The 17,436-nt window shown below is 36.5% G+C and overlaps 1 protein-coding gene across 1 annotated transcript in view; it reads right to left on the bottom strand.

Moving 5' to 3' along the window:
- The window catches only part of THADA (THADA armadillo repeat containing), a 329,564-nt gene that overhangs the window by 244,293 nt on the left and 67,835 nt on the right, over window positions 1-17,436 (bottom strand). Inside the window, exon 23 of the mRNA XM_081264069.1 lies at window positions 486-618. Coding sequence (XP_081120195.1) covers window positions 486-618 — 133 coding nt within the window. The remainder of the gene's footprint in view (window positions 1-485; window positions 619-17,436) is intronic.

Below are 17,436 nucleotides of genomic sequence, written 5' to 3'. Positions count from 1 at the left end.
TTACATGAGGAAATGCACAGGAAATAACCACTAAAAAATGTTAGCAGCTATTAGGATTATGATCACCTTATGGTCAGTCATTTCATGGAAGAATTCAAAAGAACCTATTAACATTGGTTGCCTATAGAAAGTCTTGAGGGTCCTGAAAAGAGAGGAAAACTATTCTTTTGCAATTTGGAAGGTGGGGCAACACATACTTCCTGGAAGTGAGCAATGCATGTGCCACAGTGATGTCTGTCTACTTAATCCACAGGCGGAAATCTATACCACCTTCTGTTTATATTACAAGATTGACCTCTTGGAGGGTTCATTCCAAGAAAGAGCTGTCACAGAACACACTGTCCACACATTAAAACAAAGCCATAAATGCTATGGTACTAAGGAGACAGAAATGTCCCTTATGCAAAAAGCTCACTCACATGTCAAGGAGGTTAGAATACACTATCAAAAAACAAACAGCCAGCTGTGGTCCTATAGATACATACCTGTATGTAGAAGGGAATTCCAGCACTGCGCCTTGTAGCACAGAGTTTAGATGAAGGATCGCTGCTTTTGATTTCCTCCAAAACATTCCATAACCACTGTTCTGGCAGTTTTTGCAAACTCACATTAGGGCACCTGAATGGTACATATGAGCAAACATTTGGAATTATCAGGTACCAAGAGAAAAAAGTGCAAATTAGTCCTATATATTAACCCTGTTAGAAAATAATAAATATCTTTGCATTGGGGGCAGAAGGGATGCTATTTAAAAAATCCCTCCTTTGTACTGTTCACTTACTCTCCTCTTTACTATGGGTCTTAAGATTTGAAGCTATTGAAGATTCCACATCTTAGAACTACTATGTACCAAGCAAGTGTCTTATCTGCAAACTAAGCTTTAATACATAGTCTTGCCTCCATATTCATAATGTTCAAGAGAAGATTAATGTAAGACTCAAGATCTCCAACAGAGAATATAATTACAGTTTACTATAATTTATGTTCTATTTTTATAGAGATTACACACAAAGTAAACATGTTTTAAATTCTATTTTCAACTCTCTCAAAATGTGGCTTACCACAAATAAAATTTTCAACACAACCTGTGGTACATTAAGAATCAAAGCTATCTGGGAAGAGGCAAGAACATCTTGAGGTTATTTGAACATTGTATCAGTGGGTTTCTGCCCTTTTACTGTTTTCCTAGAGTACTTAAGAACATTTTTTTGTAATTTTTAAACATATACCCTATCAGATTATATAACATTATCTAAAGAAATAGCATATTCAGTGATAGGTAGACACAATTTTCTTAGAAGTATAATACTTACACATAACTGCAATTAATATGTGAAAATAAACATAAAAAAGTCAGAAAAATATACTCTTTTTTAAATTGAGGAAAACAATCTGCAGAAATATGACTGGCTTCTGATTTGTATTGAGAATTAGAAACATGTTTGGAATTTCTTTTCCCCCTTATTCAACAATAGATTACTTCAGTTCCTATTTTTTTTTTCTTTTTGTGTTTTTGTTATTCCTGGTTGTAGGGATGAACCCAGAGTACTTTACCACCACTGAGCCACATCCCCACCCCTTTTTAATTTTTCTTTTGAGACAGCATATTACTAAGTTGCTTAGGGCCTTGCTAAATTGCCGAGGCTGGTCTTGAATTTGCAATCCTTCTACCTCAGCCTCCCAAGTCACTATGATTACAGGCATGTGCCACCATGGCCAGCAATAACTTCAGTTTCTGACTAATCATTTGCTCTTGGAGATAGACTGAATGCATTCTGAACCGTAAGATGCAAAATGAGTTTTTGGTGGTCAGGGGCAGAATATTATGGTTTGGATATGAGGTATTCCCCAAACAGCTCATGTGTTAATGCAGGAATGTTTGGAAGTGAAGTGATTCAATTAGTTTATGAAAGCTGTAACCTAATCAGTAGATTAGTTCATCTGATGGTTTAATAATCTGAATGGATTACTGGGTGGCAACTAGAGGAAGGTGGGGCAAGGCCTGAGGAATTAGGTCACTAGGGGCGTTACATTTGGGAATTATATTTGGGGGGGGGGGCTCCTTACATGTTCTCTCAAATTTCTTGCTACCATGAATTGAGCAGCTTTCCTCCACCATTCCCTTCCACCATGATAATCACCTCACCTCAGGCTCAGAGCAATGGAGTCGGCCAACCAAGGACTAACTGAAACCATGGAACCTAAGTTATTCTTACAGAGTATTTTGGTCACAGTGAAGAAAAACTGACTAACACACATTCCAAACAGCAGCTTAAATTCAGGCATATGTTTCACATAGAACAGATTATATATAAACAATACTACTTTAAAAGAGTCGCTTTAAAAAATTTGACAGGGACTTCGAAAATACTTTGGCCATAAGCATTATAATCAAAACACCCTACTCAGACTCTGATTTAAAAGGTTTCCTTCATGTTAGCATAGATTAAAAGCTATCATCAATCCTGCTTCTCACAGAATTTTTTTTAAAAAATCCATCCACCTCAGCCATCAAAACCAGCTCTCTAAAAATCTGAACCACTGAATTAAATCAGATTCAAAGACACAGAACTTAATGCAATGTGTGAACCCTCTTCAGATCCTGAGTTAAACAAAACAAGTGTAAAAAAAAAAAAGATACTGCCAAGAAATAGAGGAAATTTATATAAGTTCCAGAGATGACACCAAGGAATTATTTTTAAGATGTGCCAATGGCAGTATGGATGTGAAAGCGTAAGTAATTTTAGAGGTGCATGCTGGAATGTGTAGGAGTGCAAATCACAAATTGTGATGAACTTTATAATGCTTCATCAAACAACAATGCAAAGGAACAGACAAAGCCACATATGGCAAACCTTTGATAGCCAATGAATCTGGGTGATGAACAAAGGCAATTCATTCTATTAGTCTCTCTCCTTTAAACTTATGTTTGTAGGATATACACATATACATGTCTGAACTTTTTCATAATTAAAACAATGTTCATACCTTTTACATTTTTGAGGATTGAAATTAAATTATAAACCACTGGATTTTGTATATTTTTAAAATAATGTTTCATGGAATAATTTATTTAGTTTATTACTAACATTGCCAAGTTGGTATAATCCTCACACCATGGCTCAATCAAAAACTGAAATCCAGGGCTGGGGTTGTGGCTCAGTGGCAGAGCATTTGCCTAGCACATGCGAGACCCTGGGTTCGATCTACAGTACCACGTATAAATAAATAAAATAAAGGTATTGTGTCCAACTACAACTAAAACATAAATTTTTTTAAAAAAAAACACTGAAATCCAAATGCCTCCAGGCAATTATTTGTTCTAATGATAAAGTTGTAGATTATATAACTGCTTTATTTTGTTCCTTCTTTACTGTCAAAAAAAAAATAGTGCATTTGGATTAATTTAGTCCATAATGAGTGGGCAAGGAAAAGAAAGAAAGAGAATTAACGCATAGGTCATTTTTGTGATCTCACCCCCTGAGAAAAACCTGGAGTTATACAGGTGATAGATAAAAACTATTGATCTAATATTATCAATGGATTTCATTTACATGTGTTTTCTTCCCCAACACAGGGCTAACTGGAGTACAGGTAATACTGTCATCTAAGGTGACGTCTTGCATGGGATTCACTATGTAGGAAAAACTAAGGGAAAAGGGAACAGCATCAGATGAGGGGTACTTTCCTACTTCCTTTGCTTCTGTTCAGTGCACTGAAATAAGAGTACATCAAATCCTAGTTCAGTGATGATCCTCAACATGTTCAATGAGTCACTCCTGGGCCTGCCTGCCTGGTATACAGAGGTTCTAGAAAGCAGGCAGGTCTGAGTTCAGACTGGGCTGTCTCACAATGCATCTCTCTCCTTTTGCATAAACTTACAATGGCTCTTGACTCTTAACCAATCTTGATCTATTTAACTCCTCTTCCAACTTGATCAAATTCTCCTAGTCTGAAAGATCACCAATGATATGAACTCAGTCCTTTTCCTTAAATCAAACCTCAGCTTTTTCAGTTCCTACATAGACTGAAGTAAGATTCTGGTAAGGTTGTTCTCTTTGATGGTTTCCATGCTAACACAACACAATGTTGGGATGTGCCATATTTCCAAGCATTTGTTTTTGTTCTCTACAAATATCCCTCTTCATCCAAATTGATAAAACTTTCTCCAAATAAACTGCATCTCACAAGAACCTTTTCTTTCTATACCCTTCTAATTTATCTACAGCAATTCCTTAGCATAAGGTGTATAGTATCCTAGAAGGGGTGGAATCTGAGCTACATTTTGAAGGTTGTGTAGGAATAGTGAAAGTCAAGGCCTCAGAGGCAAGGCCCTGATTTAGATTCCTGGCTATTTTAAGTGTAAACATTTGGCCAGGCCCTTTATTCCCTTGAGTATTGTGCACTAAGCACCAAATGCTCCTTGCTAATTTGGGGAATTTGAAAACAAAAGTCAGAAGAATGTTTTACAAGGTTATAGCTGGCAAAGTGCCCTCAGAAAGAGCCTTCCTTGCCCACTACTGAAAACTAGGAACCTCAGGAATTCTGGGAAATGCTCAAGGCACTACTTCTTACTATCTAGTCCAGACTTTCTTGTTCTGCTCTGGAATTCCCCAAATTCAAACGAGCTTTTCTGCAGAATCCTTGAATTGTTTGGTTTCCAATTTAGACTCTGCCATTGGATCCTATTTTTCTGATTCCCTTTCTTTCTAGCTCTACAACTCTTCCAGGCCAAACCCCTCATCCTCCTAGCCATACAGGAGAATTTGGTTCAACAACAGGACTCCCCATGTTTTTCACTAAAATGAAACCTAGTATATTTTATGAAACACTAGAACTATATTGCCTGCTACAAAGAAAAGAAAAACATTTATTAAATTCTATTATGACACATCCGGTCAACACCAGGTTTTTCATATCTGATCTTACTTCATTATTACAAACAACAAATCTGTGAGAAACTTACTATTTTTCCCAACTGACAGATGAGAGAATATGTATCATGATGGTTAGGAATAGCAACTCTAGGGTCAAGTTATCAGGTTTAGATCCTTTCTCTGTCACCTTACATCTGTGTGATCCAGGTAAGTTACTAAACCTCTCCATTTCTCACTTTCCTCTTCTATCAAAATGAGGTTGGTGGGGGCTGGGGATGTGGCTCAAGCGGTAGCACGCTCGCCTGGCATGCGTGCGGCCCGGGTTCGATCCTCAGCACTACATACCAACAAAGATGTTGTGTCCGCCAAGAACTAAAAAATAAGTATTAAAAAAAAAAATTCTCTCTCTCTCTCTCACTCTCTCTCCTCTCTCACTCTCTCTTTAAAAAAAAAAAAATGAGGTTGGTGGAAGGGTTCAATGACTTGATTCTTATAAAATGTTTAATAAGTTCTTCTTAACAGTTGTTTTCTAAAAATATGATATCTGATAATGAAAAATGCAAGTTCTAAAGAGTTTCAATGGAATTTGTGATAAAGACTGAAAAGTTATTTTGTTTCCATTTTAACAAGACACTCCCCACACACACAACACATCCTAGTAATAAATACCCAAAATATACAAATAGAAACACTAAAACCAGATGAGCTGGAAAACAAGATAATCATCTGGGTAACACTGAATGAAAACACAAAGCACTGAGTGTGTTGATGCCAGAGGCTTGCTGGGTGACAGGTTTACAAGCAGCAGTGGTGGCCACAAAGTCCATTTTCATGGTGTAACTTGCCTTTCTCCTGGGAAACAGAGAATTTCAGTGGCATCCTCTCTCATGAAAGGACACTGAAAAAGGGCTACTGCCAAAGCTGCCTGGGGCTGCAGCCAAGGAAAGTCGTGGGCACCAGAAGACCCTGGATCAGGCTGGCTACTAACTCTGACTTGATCTGTGGTATCCCCCATATCACTGGGGAACAAACTGGAAACAAGGGTGGGTGAGCAAAATGTCACCATCTAATATAGTTTCTTAGATAGAGAAATGAGCTCCCAAGAGAAAAATAAGTAAACAAACCAAAAGCCTTCCCATCACAGCAGCAAACCAAAATTCAGATTACAGAAATAAATTTCATATTAAGACAATCTTAAAATCCAGTAATTAGAACATAAATTCACTCCCTATGAAAATGATCTTATGAAGCAGTCTGATAGAGGCTTTAAAATAACTGTGTTGAGTACACTCCTAAGATAAATGAAGGGATAACTTCTATTTAAGAATCAGATGCAAACCAACTAAATGTTCAGTCTCTACCACAAATGTTCACTCTTCTATTCACAAACCCTTCCCTGGCTCTCCATTTTACTCAAAGGAACAGCCAAGTCCTTACACAATGTCTAGTTCCCATTACCTCTCTGATCTCATCAACAACTCCTTCCCTGATGCACGCCACTTCAGTCATATTTACCTGATTCCTTAAATACCCTAAGTCCATACCTCTCGGGACTTTTGCACCTGACATCTCTCTGCCCTGAATGTTCTTCCTCCAGAGACTGACAATGTGGCCGTAAACTCTAGATGACAGTTTTCACTAGACCTTCCAGCATGTTCAACAATTTCACATCTATTTTTATAAATTGGGTAAAAAATTAAAAATCTAAATTGGTGAAGGGAAGTTAAATATTTGCCCAATGGTATAGAGTGAATAAGTGCAGAAAGAGAATTAAAAAGGAGACTGACACCAAAGCTCTTGCTTAGCAAGAAGGCATGATTTCAAGGCACCTGCTATAAATGCTTAGTTACATTTCTGGCTTATCTGTCTTGTGATAAAGATACCATCAACTCTCTATTATTTGCTTCAATGGATTTCATTCTTTCATTTTAAAAAATGATCTATGATGCACCTACTACCTATGTTGCACAATCCTATGCCCTAGAAACAGAGCAATAGACTAAAAATGCTGAGCAGCATATAAATCAGGAAGCATTTTCATGTGGCTTTGGGATGTATTATCAGAAAATATTACTTTTAAGAAATTATCTTCCTAACCTTGTTTTATTTAGGTTGTCTTTCAGACTGTTTTCAATCTTTGAACATCAGGGTGGGGTTAAAATGGTTCTAAATTAACTTGGTGATATAGATGGAAAGTTACCAAGAGAATTAGAGTATCTTACAGAAAATCTTCTTGGTGGATAACCCACTTGTGACTGGCATGAAATGAACTGTGTCTCATTCATTTTGGAGGTACTCCAATACCCCTGGGGAACTGGGAAATGCATTTCTGTTAATAAACTGCTTTCTTTTATTAACTGAATGATTCATGGTGGCCTAAAGGAATTATCTCACCTACAAACACAAAGCAACTAATTTCACATTGAAACATGAAGTACATTTAAAGCTAATATATGAAGCAATTTCCCAGAAATGTACCAAGACCCAATTGCTAGGAAATTAATCATGAGTAAAGGCAAAGATGTGCTTATACCTCTGTTTACCAAACCGTTTGCTTACCATGCTGTCATCACTAAAGGCTTTCTACTATGTCAAGAAAAATAAAAATCAATAACACAGCCATTTATTTGCTGATTATTAATAAATGTTTTTCTTACAAAGATTCCTTATTTTTCTCCCCTTATTTTTCATTTACCAACCATTTAAACAATTCTGAGTTATGCCAAGGAAAGTTCTGGGGACAGAACAAGAATTTGTCCCTATCCTTGATATGAAGTAAATGATACATGTTTACTCAAACTCAACATCATCAGTCATCAACAGCATCATCTGAATGAAAACAATAATTTCAACAATAACAAACTCTAAGACTGGCTACTCACGATAGCACTCTTTTAGATTGTTAAACACTTCACAATACATTCAGAGTAAATGATACACAGATAACCAAGGGGAGGATAATTGGTAAAGATCTAAGAGCTGTTTTCTTCCCTACAGATGAAATCATAAAAGACTGAAAAACACGTATCTATACATTTTTAAAAAGAGTCTTTCAGAAAAAGTAAATGGAAAGATAATCTGATAATGTCAGAATCACCTCCAAACTCATATCATATTAATGTTGTCATGCAGAATTTTAGTTTTATCAAACATTTGCCCTAAGTCCAAGATAAAAGCAAAGCTTTTATCTGCCTGTAACATAAAAAAATGCAGATTATTGACTTTGAACTATGTCAGAGGGTGCCTTTCTACACCCTAACACTTGTAGCAGTACATCCTATAGATTTAGAAGAGAAAAATTATCTTCTATGTAAAAAGATATCTTTGCTTTCATGAGCTACTTGCTTCAAATAGTCTATGTGTCTAAAACCATCTACTAGAGCTGGGGATATAGCTCAGTGTTCGAATACTCACCTAGTATTTACAAGGCCCTGGGTTCAATCCCCAGCAACACACTAACACACACACACACACACACACACACACAATCTCCCAATGATACCAAAGCAAACGATCTCAAGTTTAAGAACAGGCAGGCAAAGAGTCAGGAACAAGATATGAACAGCTTAGAAAGGACCAGTGCTAACTTTATCTGCATTTATTTTATACATTAACAAAATTTCTCATTATCCAATCCAATTTCTTCCCATTCATTATAGGCAATTCTGTAACACATATACGTACTTTATTTGTTCATAATCTCAAAGGTACTCATGAGAATCCACATTATTGTTTGTACAGCTCCCAAGATACCTTTTAATTTTCCACCCATGTGGAATATTTTAAAAAGAAAAATAATTTCCAGGGAGCACAAAATCCAAACTCCTTACAGTGGCTCACAAAGCCCTGCGCATCTGGACAACCTCATTCTTCTTCATCTCATCCCATTCTGTTCTTTAAATATGCAAAGCACTTTTGCCTAGCTGCTCCCATTGTTTGAAAAGTTCTTCCCCAGAAAGTTGCTGCTTCTCATTACTCAGAACGGTACTTTAGTCCAAGAAGAAAAGCTTTATCTTGCCACCAAACCTTTATCACGCCAAAATACCATTGCAATCTGATAGTTTCTTGTGACTATTATGTGTCCTTCAAAATAAAAACATACTCTTTTCTGTTCATTTCTCTATTACCAGCATCTACAATGGGGCCTGGCATCTAACAGAAAACTCAAGAAATATTTTTGAATAAATAAATGAATGGTCTATGATCGACCAATTGCCTTGAGTATGCATTCTAATAAGCCAGGCTGACAAATACAGAGGCTACGGTAACTAGAGAAGAAAGCATAAACACGTGTTCTTTGGTGATGGAGTCAGCTGCTTAGCTTCCTAAATCAAGCATAAACACATTCAGCAAATCTCTACATCCCAAAGGGATGAAATTTTCTACTGAAATCTCCAAGTAGCCTATCAAAATGAACATTATTAATCTAAATATTGCCCCAAAAGATATTCTTTTTGTGTTTTTTTTTTTCCCCAGAATCCAAAACAAAACCAAGTATAGGGCTCAAAACCAAGGATAGTTCAGGTTCATAAAAAGTGTTGTACAGTTGTTAGTGAGGTAAAAACTATGTTGCAAACCAATATTTCAAGTTTTAGCAATAGATAAAACATTAATCCAAGGTTATAACTTTTTCCCTTCTGTCTTAAGCCTCTTTAGGAGACCTCCTTCCAAGCTCATGGCTTCTACTATTTCTTGTTTGTCTTTCAAATACATATTTCCAGTCAGAGTAACCAACTCTCTTTTTGCCTGGGACTGAGGGCTTTCCTGGACACTGTACTTCAGTACGAAAAAACTGGGGGAGTCTCAGGTCACCCTATCTCCAACTCTGACTCCTCTCCCAATTTCCTGACTGGTACTTCCAATCGTCTGTCCTCCTTCTAGGCAGCACCCCAACACCAAATGATGCGTCTAAAGCGCCATTCTGCCTCCCATCGAGCACTTTTTTTCTTGCCTTGCTTTTTGGTTATTAGCATTAATGATTTTCCCCATCACCTGGAATAGCTCAACAAGTGGACCTTTGTCTGAGTCTATAAATTCACTTATCTAATTCCCAAGTTTAAAATGCTAGGCTAGAAGTTCCTCTAAGAACAAGGTCTGTGTTTTTCCAGTACTCTTACCCTCTATAGTGCCCACCTGGCACAATCCTGTATATAAAGCAGCTTATCAATAAACTTTTGTTAAATTGCTAATCTCTAAGAAAATTCCAGAAAAATATTTGATTTTAGTACTAGTTCTGTCACCTACTTATGTGACTATGAACAAATCACTTCACTTCTCAATGTTTAAAAATGAAATAAAATCACTAAAGAAATTCTTTAAAACTCCAACAAGATGTGATTCCCTGACCTACTGAAGGCAATGACCCTAAAATATACAAGTGCCCAAAGCTCCTGATGAGAATGTCACCCAACTATCTATATCATGACCCCACATAAGCCGTTGTCCCTAAATTTATACCCTATTGATTATCTCCAGGTTCAGAGTAACTGTCAAAGGAGTTGATCTAACACAATATCTGGCACACAATAGATGTTCCTTCTCTTAAATGGGGTTATTAAGGCCCAACTAGCACTGGTACTGCTGCTGCACATTAGCTGTGCCCCCTGGTAGGTACAAAACTGAAAAGCCAGGTGTGGAAAAGCGGGGCTGGAATTTAAGGCTTCTCAATGGTGACAAGTCACTATGCCTTTAAGAATACACTACCCTACCAGGTGTGCAGTTTCTCAGGAGGCTGAGGCAGGAGGATCACAAGTTCAAAGCCAGCCCTAGCAATTCAGCAAGGCCCTAAGCAATTAAGTGAGACCCTGTCTCTAAATTAAAAATACATAAAATAAAAAGGGCTGGGGATATGGCTCCGTAGTTAAGTGCCTCTGTGTTAAAGCCTTGGTACCAAAAAATAAAACATCATAACATAAAATAAAATAAAATAAAACAAAATGCAATATCCCTCATCTAGAGTTGAGGCCAGTTAATGAACGTTCTGTGTACTCCAAGCAAGGAAAGATGACTTTATAAGGAAGTGACTGCAAAGCTCTAGTGTTGCTGGTGTTTATGATAATGAAGGAACTGAGAGGTAAAAACAGGCAAGAATCCCAAGAACAATGCAAAAAACCCTTCTTGTTTGTTTTGGTTCTTCATCACACACCCAGGGGTCAGTAAGGAAAAGGGAAAGGTTCCTGAGTAAAGAAGCAGCCCTTGGACCCTTGCCAGCTCTATGCAGTCACCAACCACAGTCCTGGGGAATTCCAAAATCCTGCTTTTGTTAGTGACTGCCTCTCTGCTAAAAGGGCAGACATCCTCTCTGTCTGAAGGCTCTTCTATTTGTCCTTTCAAACTAATACAACACATGCTGTGTCTTTTGCCACAGAGAAAATGGTAAGTTTCTTCCCAGTGCTCTAAGCTTTATCATTAACAATTCACTAATACCATGTGTTTTGTACATTAATATTATTGTACAAAATATTTCTATGAGATCAGTTTACCAGTTCTAAAAGAAGTTTTCTAAAATGTATCCAGCTTCCCACAATCTTACACACCCCAAATCCCCAGACTTTCCCGAGTGGAAACTGGAAAACAGCACTGTGCAATGAGCAGAATGCCCAAAGGAAGCTTACACAGCCCAACTCGCTTCTCTCATGGTGAGCTGAAACAGAATCCCAGTGAGGGTAAATGGTTCTACTTGTTAACAAGCCAATAGATACATCTACTCACTCAAATTCATAGCTCCAAATTCTTTCATGCAGGTGGGGGACAATCAGAACCACTAATTTTCCTCATCAAAATCAAGAAGGGTCCAAAAATTGGGGTGGGGGAGGAGAATGTTGACAGGAAAAAATGCTGTTTTCCTAAGCCAAGTGCTATGGCCTGAGCCCCTACAGAAACACACAGGGCAGGAGCCAGTGCGCAGGCCTTTGAGTTGTCTTCAGCAGATCACTGAAGCAAATTATTATTCTATAAACAGATTAGTCCAACTTCTATCCACAGAGCTATCTCACTCGTAGTGGATAAGTATTCTAAGATAAGCATAAAACCCGCAGACCAAAATCAAATTACATGTGCTGTATACTCCCCTAATTGGTCATTAGATTATTCTATGCTAATAAATCAGATTCTCTGACTACAAAGTGGCTTTCTGATGGCTTCATCCATCCACCTAGGTGGCAACACAGCTATTTTTTGATACTTCCAATTAGTTATATCACTTATGAATTGTTAATTGAGAAATGTTATTATTTCCTTAAACTATTTCAGCATGGTTATTTTTCCTAATTTAGAAATTTTTCCAATCTCCAATTATTTCATAAGCTAAATTCTCCAACTCCATTTATTCTTTGGTCAAGTTCCGTGTTTATTATTTCAAGGTTCATGTTTATTATTTCAATTAAACTAAACGCTGACAGATGTGTGCAGGAAGGCTGTGTGTGTGTACAGCTTGTTTTTAAAAGGGAACAGAACCCTGAAGCATGGAGAAACTTAATGAGACCCAGTGAGAAAGCTACATCATCAGCAGGGGCCATCTTAGCCTCCTCACCACAGCCCCACAGCCAAGGTCTACTACAAGATAAAACCTCAGGGGTGACTCCAAAGTCTCAGTTACAGACACACACAACAGTAACAAGGACAACATCTAAACTGAATTAGCAACCAGAGGGCCATTAAAAGTGGTTGGAAGATAGTTGTTCTCTTAATACAATTTCCCTGAGATCAAGGAGAAAAAAATTAAGTTCTAAAAAACTAGGATAGAGATTATTCACTGAGAATACGTCCCTCTGCTGTGGCTGAAATAACACAGGATTTTTATGAGGACTTTGAAAACCAGTGTACAAATTTCCAGAAAAAAGATAATATTTGACTCCACTATAGGAGCAGACTTAAAAATTAAAGAGTCATTAACAGATCATAAACCAAAGACACAATGATTTAGATGGTGAATATTAAGACATTCTGCTTTTCCCCAGATCGTTTTAATCCATTTCAAAGTATCAACAGGACTGTTCTTCTATGAAGAATTCATATGGCTCCTCAAAGTGGCTCTTAACTTAGTTATTCTTTATTTATTAATAATCAAACAAAATTCACAGGATGTCCAGTGCAAAATAAGAATCCTTTTGACACTTGTACTAAAAAAAAAAAAAAGTTATTAAATTTTTGACAAGACGGTATATTCTTTCATTCAGAGTTGAATGACTTTCCCTCCAAAACTCTCATATATTAACATTCAACATTTATTTCTTATTCAATTGCATTTTCTTTTTTTTTTTTTTTTTTTGAGAATTTTAATATTTATTTTTTAGTTCTCGGCGGATACAACATCTTTGTTGGTATGTGGTGCTGAGGATCAAACCCGGGCCGCACGCATGCCAGGCGAGCGCGCTACCGCTTGAGCCACATCCCCAGCCCCTCAATTGCATTTTCTTTAAAGACATAGTCTTTCTATCTCCAGAAAGGTAAAAGAAATTGGCTTTTGTTACTATTATATTTCAATTTTTCATTAAAAGGCTTTCTATTGAATTATAATAACTATGATTAATGAAGTTTAAATACATATTTAAATTACTTCTGTCCGCCATAAGTGTTGATTTCCATGACTCAGCAGAAGTATTTTATGACAAAAAGAGCTAAATGCCAGCATTTATATCTTTAAGCTGGCAGTGGAAAAATGGTTGCACTGCAACCATCTTATAAACCCTATCAATATTGCAATAAGCAGAGCAATTCAAATATACAAAGAATAAGATACTGCCAAGTAGTCACAAACATCCCTTCTAGATTTAGATTTGCAGTCAATAATTTTGTCCACTTATAATTAAGTATTTAATTTATGGCTGGATAAACGAAAACTAGATTCTGCAACTTTCACCCTAGTGTAGGATTCTGGTCATTTCAATTGAAAGAACAACTTCAAATACTAAGAAATTTACTATCGTATATAGTAAATAAGCAATTGTGAATTTTATCAGAACTTCAACTTAAGAGTTATGATTTTAATGTAGTTAACCATTAACCAACCAAATGTTTAGGCAGGTAATTATGCATGACAGGTAACTGTGTTTTTCGAAGAAAGTATGATTTTTTTCAAATTCTAAATAGAAATCACTACATAAGAAAATCAGATTATAAAAATTTAACATATTGTTTGTGTATCTTATGTGTACAAGTGTTACTTCAAAAAACTTCCCAGAAAAAGAGTGCCCCTCATTATTTATTCCTAGATGATTGTATGACAGTGAAATCAGTTTACATTTGAAGACATTCTGAATAATCCTATTAAAAACCAGTTTAAATGGCATAGCTCATGTTTACCTCTTTGGGTATGTACCCATTAATCTCTTTAAGTGCTTCCTTCCTTGACGCAGCTGTAGTTCAAGAGCTGGCCAGCAGCTGGCCTCCATTTCTGTGGGTTTTCATGAACGCCCAGAATTCTTTTTAGCAAGTTTGAAAAATGCTATATGCCTCAACAAATTTTTCATAACTAAAGAGCTTTAAAAAGCTTTCAAAAGGAGTCCAAAAGAAAATTTTCTCTTAAAAATAAAAACCAAACAAAAGAAAGTCACACATACTATAAAGATGTTCTATGTAAAACATTCTGTTTGGCAGATTTGAAATGTCTCCAAAAAGAGAAAGAAGTACATGGTTTGGAAGCAACAGCCAAGAATTCATAACAGGTGGGTTAAAAGCCACCAGTGACAGCCATGAGGGAGATCTTTGAAGTAGATTAGGGGCCTTCCCTAGTCTCTCCATTCCTTATATCTGGAACGTCTTCAACTATACCAACACAGTAGTTCAGGAGCCTCTGTACCTGGTCCTCTCTTCTCATTTTTGCTCTCCTCTAATAACTTTGATCTTACTAACTACAATGCTTTTGGAAAAAAAACTCACAATCTACATCTCTGTTTTTGCTACATCAGCTAAACTAATTCCCTATTTCCAAATGGTAACTTAAATATTTCCACCAGGATATGCCATCATTATCTCACACTTGATCCATACCAAACAAACATATTCATCTTTATCAAACCAATTACCTCATTCCTTGAGAACAAAGCCAATTTTTCCTTAATTTAGGCAATATCAATCCCATTTTTCTAGTCACTAGAAACTAAAACCAGAGAAGCAATCACTCCTTGATGACCTCCATTACCCACATTCAATGATTCATGCGGCAGATTCATTTTTCAAAGATGACTATCACAGAATCTCTCATCTATACATTCTTCTACAACATGATCTTGCCACTTTGCCATCAGAAGGTGAAAATTAATCCAGCCTCGTCTAGAAACTTACTAACAACCAAAATGCTGTGAGAATTCCAACGCTAGGTTTGAAAAGATCAGATAGCTTCTGCCTGGTTCTCTTGGATTGTTCTCTGTGGGGAAAGCCTGCTGCCACATAAGAATTCAGCTATATCAAGACTGCCATGCTGAGTGAGAGGTCACACATAGTCCCAATTAGGCCCAATCTTCCAGCTGTCCCCATCAAAGAAATGTGTTTAGATCCCTTCCAAACAGTTTATCTGCCAGCTAAGTTCTACCCATTGAACTCAGCAAATATCCTGAGGAGAAGAACCCAATTGAGCCCTGCCCTAATTCCTGGCACACAAATTCATAAAATGTAATAAAATATGTCCAGAGTTTTCTTCTAATCACTCCATCTGTCATATGGAACCATTACTACCTGAGGTCATAAGTTAACTGAAATGTCACATCTTTGTCTCCACCCTCACAGCCATTGACATAAAGGAAGCCCCAATCACCTGGGATCTAGATTATTATAACTGAATCCAGACTCTCCTCACTATAATCTGTCATCACAATCTATCTAACCTAACACCTCCAACCAAAAATACAACCAGCCCCACAACCAAAACAAATCTCACAGAATCTCACATTTGTAGGAAATTATATAATACAAAGAGTTTTTATAAAATCTATTTTATTTGCTACATACAACCAAAGCCAAAGAGATCTTTCAGGAGGGCAAATATTCTTTTTCTTATTTTTAGAGATGAAGAGATAAGAAGCTAAGGAGGTTAACTTTTGTACCAGTTAACAATTAACAGAATTAACAATTAACAGAATGGGTATACCAAGAACTAAGAGCTTAAGTTACATCCCATCATTGTTTCTCTTGTCTATGACACTATGATCTGAATCAGATCAAAAACAATTGATGTCTCTCCCCATCCCTAACACAGCAAATTTACTTTCAAGGTTGATAAGAATTTGGCCTCAATCTATCTAGCTAATAACTAACCCCAGCAGCAGCAGCAGCAGCAGCAGCACTACAAGAAGACTTAGTTACCTAACAATAAACCATGCTGATTCTAGCCTCTGAACGATTTTTCCTGCTTTCTTCTCCTATGCATTCAAACCTTACCCAAGCATGAGCACAAATTCTATCTCCTATGAAGACCTACCAGCCTATTCTTATGCCATTACAACAGAATGTCAATTTCATATAAAAGTTTGGCAGTTTCATCTTATTCAAGTGTGTTGGTCTAACGTTCCAGGCTGCTATGCAAGCAGCACACCCCCATACACACAGAGAGATGTTGGATGCCTATATCCAGTGTCTATTCTAACCAGTCGGTGCCCACAGCACACCTTTTTTTAAACATTGTGAACTTCATCCCTGCTTATTTCCCAAATGAAACCATAAACTCTTAACAGAAACCATGTCTTATAAATAAGTAGTATAGTCTCCAAAATAAACACAATACCAAGCACACAGCTAACATTCAATATGTATTGGTCAACTGATTTGAAGGAATAGAAAATGTTGCATTGTGAGAAAAAATATTCATAAGTCATATCTACACTGGAAACAAAAGTTTAAAAGATAACAAAATATTTTCAAGATCAGCAGTTTAATGTCAGGGACATTTTAAAAGGATTATTTAAAGATATTCTGTGCAGCCCATAACTGCCAAGATGTTTTATAAATGTTTTCACCAGGAGTGTGAAAGAAAAGTTTTAAAAATATTCAAGGAGTAGATGTCTTAACAGCCCAAAATAAAATGTTTGCTGAAGCTACAAGGATGGCAGAACTCTGCTTCATTTCAAAAAGTTTCCAGGCAAAAGAAATGTTTTCCTGGAAAATACTACCTTTTATTTAGAGAACACTTGCCATGAACACTTAGTCATTAAGTAATTTAAGGTTTCCTCATAAGCTCTTTGGAGGAAATCTATTATATGAATGAATGAAACTACCAACACCTATGTCAAAAATACACATTTGGTTAAATATATGAAATATGCCTAAGTATTTTTCTAGGTAATGTGAAATAATCTTTTCTCCTTTTTGCTCCTTTTCATTTTCTATAAAACAAAATTATGAAGAAAAAGACAAAATCCTTAAGTGTTTTTCTCTGTGTGTAATACATACAAATGCAAAAAACTCCAGGGCTTATTTTATTCCAAATGCCAAGTAATTTTCAAACAGACAAAACATTCATTTTGTTCAATGAAAAGAAATAGTAATTTCAAAGCTATTTTTAGCAAAAACTTTTGAGTTGACTTCAAATCACCTTTCAATGAGAGAGCAACTTGGTATGGACATT

This window comes from Spermophilus citellus (genome assembly GCF_964194105.1).
Source record: "Spermophilus citellus genome assembly, chromosome: 13".
Classification (NCBI taxonomy): Eukaryota; Metazoa; Chordata; class Mammalia; order Rodentia; family Sciuridae; genus Spermophilus; species Spermophilus citellus.
The sequence above is the reverse complement of the archived record's forward strand: the minus strand, read 5'-3'. Positions and strand labels throughout refer to the sequence as shown.